Genomic DNA, 8,572 nt, shown 5'->3' on the forward strand with positions numbered 1-8,572 from the left:
TATTTCGTCAGTTTGGTAAAGCTAAAATTAAATGGCTATCAATACGATGTATTGCTAAAATAGCTATAAATCATAGCATGAGTATTACAATACAAGACTTAGTTTTCAACAGTATTTGTTATTCCACTGTGGCTATTTTCAAATATTCGTGTCCTATTAAAATATTTTGCTTTGAAGAGTCGCAAATCTAATTACCTATGGTCCTTAAACGACAGGAAGTATTATACTAGTATCTAATAGAGTAACCGTTGAAGGGAACACGGAATCCGGATATAGAGTTACAGTACATCAGGCGATGTTAGTGGCACGAAATAACGAAACGGCATCCCCCTTATGTTCTCATAACATTTAATTCAACAGTATGGAACGACAATTAAGGACAAAAAAATGGCAAAAAATGGCAAAAAATGGCGAAAAAAATGGGTTGTGAAAAAAACAAAAACAAAGAGCTGAAAAGGAAAATTAGATGTTACAATATTAAAATGAGGAAAACGATAACTGGAAATATATGCTGTCAACTTTATTATGTACTGTACGAATAATAACAGTAGGTAAAATACAGAAACTCGTGGAACCTCACATGCAATATTTACACAGTCGCTGTGTGTTTGATTAAGTGTAAACTGTTACTTTTCAAAGAAGGTCGTAAACAAAAACACACATACACACACACAAAACTCCAACACTTTGTTTCACACACAGAGAAATCCAGAAAAAGTGGAAACACGAATTCATAATTCTCCAATAATTGCGGCAACAGAAAACTTGAGCCTAGCAGTTTTGGGAACAACTGTCTCGCGAGAGTCACCTCCTAAGGTCTTTTTCACATTCGTAACTTTTGATTCTGAAAGAGATACGTCAGTTTTGGGTACGTTACAACCCGCCTCTCTATGTTGCTTCCTGATGGACTGACCACCGTCGTAGACGTCGACTTCCGGTTCCTTTATGTGCTCTAGTCCCATGTAGTGCGAATCTTTGACGTAAGAAAACACGTTCCGGTGAATAACTTCCGGTACCGGAAGTGACGAAAGACCAGATGGGATGGATGGTACATTACAGGCGATTTGTTGAATTGCTTTTTGCAGATTTCCTTGACAACCCTGCCAGACTAATTCTAACACACTTGAGCTGTGGAAGGGAAATATTTGTTGCAGGAAGTCACGTGGGACACTGGGAAACACTGTTGTCATATCCGAAATATCCGTCCCGACAAGTCCTGTTAGAGAACTTCCGTTCCCTAAGGGATTGCCAACATTCACTTTCGTTTGTAATATTTCATTTTGTCTCTCGCGTTCAAACATCGCAAGTTCAAGCTCTTTATCGGCAAAACATCTTCGTTTGCGCATGCGTTCGTTGAATATAGGCGGCAGGTGTTTTCCATCCGAGTTGTAAACAGCTGGTTTTGTTTTGTATTCTGTAAACATTTGGGGATATTGTTATTAGGAAATATATAAAGTTTTATTTCATTACTTTCAAAAAGACCTTAATACTCTTTATATCTTAATATAAATTTGTCATTGCGAAATAAAATAAACCTACAAATGTATACTCTTGTAATGTAATATTATAATATAATATTTTTATAGTTATATATGTTAATGCTTACTTGTGAGGACATCACGTGACACTGATTGTTGTTGTAGACTTCTGAGATTGCGCTGTAACAGCTTCCGGTGTTGGAGTATCTGAGTTGCCGTTTTTACTTTGTCCTTCAAAGTGATTGTCATCTCCGAGGCTTGGTGTCTACCAAAGACAAACAGCACATTAATGGTACGGACTATAGGTTTGGTGTCTAATAAAGACAAACAGCACATTAATGGTACGGACTATATGTTTTGTATGTTAACAGACAAAACAAAACATTAATGGTACGGACTATAGGCTTGGTATCTTACACAGACAAAACAATACATGAATGGTACCGACTATAGGCTTGGTATGTTACACAGACAAAACAATACATTTATGATATGGACATAGGTTTGGTTTCTTACACAGACAAAACGATAAATTAATGGTACGGACTAAAGGCTAGGTGTCTGACAATGATTTAACAATACATATTGGTACGGACGAACAGTCAGAACCATCTGTGGAGTATACGAATGTAGTTTTTTTTTTATCTTAAAACACGTAGGGTACGTATACAACCCAAAATTCAATCAGAACTTCTAAATCTGTTTTGATATCCGTTCATTGCCTTGTCTCCTATAGGCGATAAGATATTTTGATGGAATGAATATCTAATGCATATACAAGTATGTAAAGTACACACTTATATTTCAATTTCTACTCAAGTTTGACTCAATGAAACTACAAAACTTAATCTGTTTCATTTGCTCATGAATTTGACCAGATTAACACTGATCAGTGCGTATGAATACATGGTTAAAGTCCTTCCGCGGAACGATTTCACTTTTTCTACATTGCTGTTATAAGCATCGAATAATTATTAAAATTATCAAATTTATAATGTATTCTTGTATTTTATGAAAGACCAGATATGCTAAATACTTTTATTTTGACAAAGTAATACTGTTTTTCAATCCTAAAATAGCGGACTATTTTACTCGACCGACTAGACATGCAAAATCCGGAACTCCTCGGGCTTTTCCGCATTTAGACTTGCACAAGCTACAAGATATTAATATCTAGGCCGACTTTTTCATTCTAGAAAAAAAATTGAAATATAAGGATTGAATCTAGATTTGGTCGATTTCATGGGGTCATGAATTGAGTTGCTCTTGAGACAAATTCAACATGAACTGCTTCGCAGTTCATTAAATTTGTCTCAAGAGCAACTCAATTCATGACCCCATGAAATCGACCAAATCTAGATTTAATCCTTAAATGGTACAGACTATAAGTTTGGTGTCTGACATGGACGAACAATATTAATGGTTCGGATAATAGATTTGGTGTCTGAGAAATGCACGTATGTTATAATCTCTAAGCTTAATTCTTTAGATGTCTGAAAGGGACAAACAACACATATAGATTTTGTGTCAGACAAACAGTACATATATGGTACAGACTATATGTTTGGTGCCGGACAAGGGTTTAACAGTCTGCATGTATGAAATGTATGATTTGTAGACATGTTCCAAAGTAAGGTAGAAAAGTACCAACTGATGGTCTTGTTTTGATAACGGTAGAGACTTATAGATGAAATCATTATGTATACCTGACAAAGATGAGACATTCGGGAGGTAAAACAGAAGGGGATTATATCCGACAAAGATAAAACAGTTTGGTTTACAGTGGAATGTAAATATGTCTGAGAAAGATTACAGATATATTTTTTATTTGCGGACGATTTGTACTGTAGGCCCCCGACATAATTTCCCTAGGAGCTGAATAAGGGTTGGTCAAAACCACAGGGGCTTGGCACGATTTTCCAAATGATAGTCCATATATATATGTATATAGTTGTGTATATAGTTGTTAGTCCATATATATATGTATATAGTATCATACTATATACATATATATATAGACTATCATTTGGAAAATCGTGCCAAGCCCCTGTGGTCAAAACTGCATTCCAACGGTAAAGACCATGCCAATTAAAACAAGGATATAAGAAAATTGTTCCTTAATTAAGTAACTTTCTAAACAGTCTTTACTCCCTTGTTATTACTAAATTTAGTCCACATTAAAATTTTAGACACAATTTCGCTACATAACCCCGCTATAGTATCATTCTTCACGGACCTAAGATCACGGTCATTCTCTGAACGGACACAAATTTGCTGAGCAATGCACAACAATATAAAAGTACATTGGCCGGAATAATTAGCTTCATTTCAGAATTAATTTTCAGTAAAATTAAGTAAATTTTCCCGCTGCGAATGACAGCGCGCACCTGCTACCAAGGATTAACGAGTTGCATGCACGCAATATGGCGAGGATTATCTTAGGCGGGGTCTCGTTACCGTTTAATTCCTGCTCGGTCAAATCTAAACACAGAACCGGACGCACGGAGCAATATTGATTGAAACGTAATGTACGTGTAAATAGACGATAAATTGATAGCATGTATCAGAGCTGGATTACCGTGCATGCGTATGGGGCGAAAGTTCCGTGTCAGATTTTAAATCGACTGATTAAGATAATAATGTAACTAAATGTGTATTCCTAAACATATAAATATTCCGGGATATAATACATCCAGTTTTAAACCTTTGTTATTTTTCACGTTTTTATGAAAGCTAAAGAAATGATCGGGCGATACTCCTACGTATGATGTTGATTGTGTGTTTATTTTTGTTGATATTCCGCTGCTGCGTGTGTAGAAAACAGGCCGGCATCGGTATGGTGGTCCGGAACAGCGCTCGACTATCACGTGCATATAATTTCCATACTGTAAACTTTGTCGCGAAACATAAGACGCGACTTTGGGGGAATTGGCAGTATTTATTTGTAGAGGGAGGTATGTGTAAACTTAACAAGTGTAATTATGTAGATCGCACGATATCAGCTGATTAAACCAAGCGAATGGCGCTACACGGCGCATGCTCAGTAAACAGATCTGCTTATTGCACAGCAACAAGAGAGTGCCAAATTATACAAAATGAAATAGATATCAACATGTATGGTACGAAAGTAAATCAATCCATCAGTCAATCAACTTTGCCCAAACATCACTTAAATGCCATTTTCAAACTGCGTTACTTTAATACAATAGAAGATGCTTTTTAGCTGTTTTAGTGGTAGCACAACATGGTAGGGTGATGAAATTCACGAGTACACTTACAAGTAGTTAAAAAAGTATATTTTTTGTAAAGTCAGTAATATTGTAAGCATTTCGTTAAAATGTAATATATGTTCAAGATTTTAAATATGTATACCTCCTCAGCGCCACCTGTGCTGCCATCACACGTTGACGTTCCACCACCAGGAGGCAGTTCGGACACTGACAGTCGCGCCACCTACAGAACCGCTTGTGACCTTTCAGACACGACACAACTCCATGGTTTCGACAGCGGGCGCATTTGGGCGTCCGCAGCAGCTTCCGTCCGGTCATCCGAACGACAGATTTGTCACGGGATGTATGTCCGTCCGTTTTGTCGGCCTCCTGGTCCATTTTGTACCATTTACACCTGTAATTAATGTGAAATCACGTGATTATACAACATCCGTTTCTTTAAAATAGACGAATAATAAATTTACTCGCCAAATGTCACAATCGAATTAAAAGTGTAATTCAACACCACAAACAAATAATCACAGTGGATAACTGTAAAATTAAAAACTCGGCATTTACTCGAGGAGAAAGGTCCGTCAGGGTTTCATTTACGTGAAGTTAAAGTACACTTTGATGTGAGATCTTGAATAATTTTTTATCATAGTACAGTGCTACTTCGCCCTATCGCCATCCCATAATACTGCCATCCTCGTTATACCGCCAAAATAGCTACTTGGCGTTATAACGAGGGTAGATGATATAAAAGATATATGAGCGATGACTATTTTCTCGTTGATGGATGACGACGGCGACGAAGACGACGACGATGATATGATAATGGTGGTGGTGATGATGATGATGATGATGATGATGATGATGGTGATGATGATGATGATGATGATGATGATGATGATTATCTTAAGTGTTCATAGTGTATAAAATTTTATGATACCCGTCTCGAAGTTTTAATTCTAGCTCGCTGAGGCTGGTTTAATATAATCTCACATTTAATGAAAACTTATTTAAGATCCTCTATATACATATATATTCATATATGTAGTTCCTCATGGGCCGAGTTATATAATTAATGAGCTAAAACTTCCAGACTCACAGGGACCGGAAAAAGTACATTTGCATGGGATATTTTAACTTTATATCTTATATATAGTTCAGAAAAGAATAATTAGTTTAAACAATATATCATTTAATCCATGGACATTACATACAAAAATATCAGTTCATAATTTGCAATAGAATCTGGAAACAAGCTCAAAGCTTATATCAATCCAGCCCCCTCTGAAGTTTTTCTAGCATAGTGGTCAAGTCACAACACTGCTGAATCGTTTTACAATATATATATATATATAGAATAAAGTTGAAATGTCCATGTGACGGTAAATAATAATAAAATAAAAAGCCAAACACAGATCTGCTGTCTCCCTAGTACTTTCGTGGCTACATTCTGCCGCTCTTCAGGGGATTATATATATAAAGCTTTCGAAGAATAATTGCTCACACTAGTTGAAATCTAAAGTCGAAACATTTCGAAGTTGACTTTCAAAAGGGAAGGAAAACGCTTACAACATGATTAAACTTTCTCAACTTTTACTGTACGATTTTTATCCTCCAAGTTTACATTATCGTTGGTAGTGCACAGTGAAACACACTTTGACAGTAAACAATTTGATTATATTTCGGTATTTAATTAAATATCGTAATACAAACGGAATAGAAAACTTACCAACGGAATCCGTTTATAATATACTCATAAGAAATTAAGGTCTCGGATCGGATGAACGTTTTAACCATCTCCGCAAACAATGAACAGTTGTGGAAACGGCCGATTCGGGCGATTATGGAAAACCCGTAGCATTTTTGACAGAATTTATTTTGTTGGTTTTTGATGGGGTTGTATTTTTTTTTTTTTTTAATATCAAGGTGTTTTCCATAGAAATATAAAATACTGACTATGATAACGGTCGGCAAAGGTCCTGTCTTAGTACACTTATCATTATACAAATATCCACGGAATGATTTTAATCTAATCTAAACTAAATATTTTATTTTGCAGAATATTTATCAATACGGTATACACGATGTATATTCATTGTTTATCGGAATGTTTATATTCTGCGAGTATGATGAAACAATACATTTTTTAAACTGAAAGCATGGTATGAACTATGTTTGTATTAAGATCTTTAGGTAAATATTAATATTTTAAAGCTATCTTACATTTTATACACTGTATACAAGTTTCCATGTTTCAAGAAATTAACGTTGATTACATATCCAGGGCTGTATCATATTAATTATTATTTCCCTCATACACAGATACATGTAAAAAAACTATTGTTTTAACTTTATTTCTTGCACACCTTGACAAGTATGCTATTTTTTTTTTATAAAACATTTCTTATCCTCCATTTTTCTCTTCGGATAAAGCGAAATGAAAAGACTAAGCTTATCCGTAAACATTCAAAGTAAATTTTTATTAGATTTACTGAAAATAACACCAGCCAGCCCCAACCTCTCTTTATCCGATATCTCAACAAGTCTTTGTCATAGTGCTGAAATACGTTTAAGTTTTAAAATATTTCTTTTTTTTTCAGCATTACAGAATACGTGATACCCAATGTATTTTCTGGAATCAATATAAATAGAGACTTATATAACTATATGGTATATAGATCTCTGATATAAATAGAACAAAAATCAAGCTGAACTTACTTACCTTAAAAACAGCAGGACTTCTCGAAGACACAAACACCACCGATACAAATGATTCAGCTGCTGAATTGGAGGGAGGAAAGGCGAAAGTACTCGTCACTGATTGGCTGCCGTCGCCCCGAGAAATAGGCGATAATATCCGGATCTAATTTCATTTCCGATTTATTACATATGTCGTGTGGTGGTCCGTCAGCCCCGAGGGTGGGCCTGGCGCGTTTTTAGGACATCATGCTTACACATTCATATAGAGTGTATCTATAGTGATCTGAGTTCAGAGTTTATTAACTGAACCGTAAATCGTCTTCACCAGCACGAGCACAGCATACGTATAATTCAATCAGTTATGACTTATAGTTATATTTAATGTCTTGTGAATTATTTTCCAAAATCTTCATAGGAATCAGTTTTAAACAACCACAATATGTTGAATGAAAATAAGACATTGAATATAATTAACGAGATTTTGAATATATAGCACATCTTTAACAATTTTTTTATTCGAAAATCACAAGTTTTAAAATATACCTAACAAATTTTACAATATATATTACAAGCCTTACATTAATACCTAGTCTTAAAATTAAAATATACACTCTTGTAAATTCATTTAACAATGGATATTACAAATTTTACAATGAAAATCTAAACTTTGACAATTTTGTATAGAAGGCCTGACATAAATCTTCAACGGTTAATGTTAGAGTTGAATAAAAAAAAAAAACCAAAAAAAACCCAAAAAAAAACAACCAACAAACAAACAACAACAACAACAACAACAACAAAAAATCAGTTAAATCTTGCTTAAGCAACGTTGGTGATTATAGATAACCACCTAATCTGAGATACAGGAGCTTCAGGTTCGCATCCCACTTCTGACACCAAATTTTGTAGCCAGGCTAACCTTGAACTTCGGTATAGTCATCCATTACAGAGTATGTGTGAGCACTTTACAAACACTATAAAACAATTAATTTTGTTTTAATAATATTGTAGATAATATACAGGGGCACTGCCTCTTTATCCTACAAAACACTCGAATACTGTCAGAAGTCAGTGTGGTGGGCGTAACTGATGTCCTAAATACACACATTATAATAGCTTGTAGAATAAATAGGTACTCGACAAATAGACTTTATATTAAAATAGGAATATCGA

General features: G+C 35.0%; 1 protein-coding gene across 1 annotated transcript; it reads right to left on the bottom strand.

Annotated features, from left to right (window-relative positions):
* Positions 1-504: 504 nt before the first annotated feature.
* On the bottom strand, positions 505-7,650 carry LOC117326290 (doublesex- and mab-3-related transcription factor A2-like). Its single transcript, XM_033882973.1, has 4 exons — positions 7,422-7,650; positions 4,851-5,102; positions 1,607-1,743; positions 505-1,414 (listed from the first exon to the last, which is right to left on the bottom strand). Exons 2-4 carry the CDS (start codon positions 5,084-5,086, stop codon positions 732-734), a joined length of 1,056 nt encoding a protein of 351 aa, XP_033738864.1. The 5' UTR covers positions 5,087-5,102; positions 7,422-7,650; the 3' UTR covers positions 505-731.
* Positions 7,651-8,572: the final 922 nt, after the last annotated feature.

This window comes from Pecten maximus, chromosome 4 (genome assembly GCF_902652985.1).
Source record: "Pecten maximus chromosome 4, xPecMax1.1, whole genome shotgun sequence".
In the NCBI taxonomy this organism is placed as follows: Eukaryota; Metazoa; Mollusca; class Bivalvia; order Pectinida; family Pectinidae; genus Pecten; species Pecten maximus.

What these genes read in the sequence shown, in the direction of transcription:
- LOC117326290 (XM_033882973.1), bottom strand. Translation starts at nt 5,086, where the DNA reads ATGGACCAGGAGGCCGACAAAACGGACGGACATACATCCCGTGACAAA. An exon ending in GCACAGGTGGCGCTGAGGAG is followed by an intron (nt 1,744 to 4,850) that starts GTATACATATTT and finishes TGTCTTTGGTAG; the next exon opens with ACACCAAGCCTCGGAGATGA. An exon ending in GTCACGTGATGTCCTCACAA is followed by an intron (nt 1,415 to 1,606) that starts GTAAGCATTAAC and finishes AAATGTTTACAG; the next exon opens with AATACAAAACAAAACCAGCT.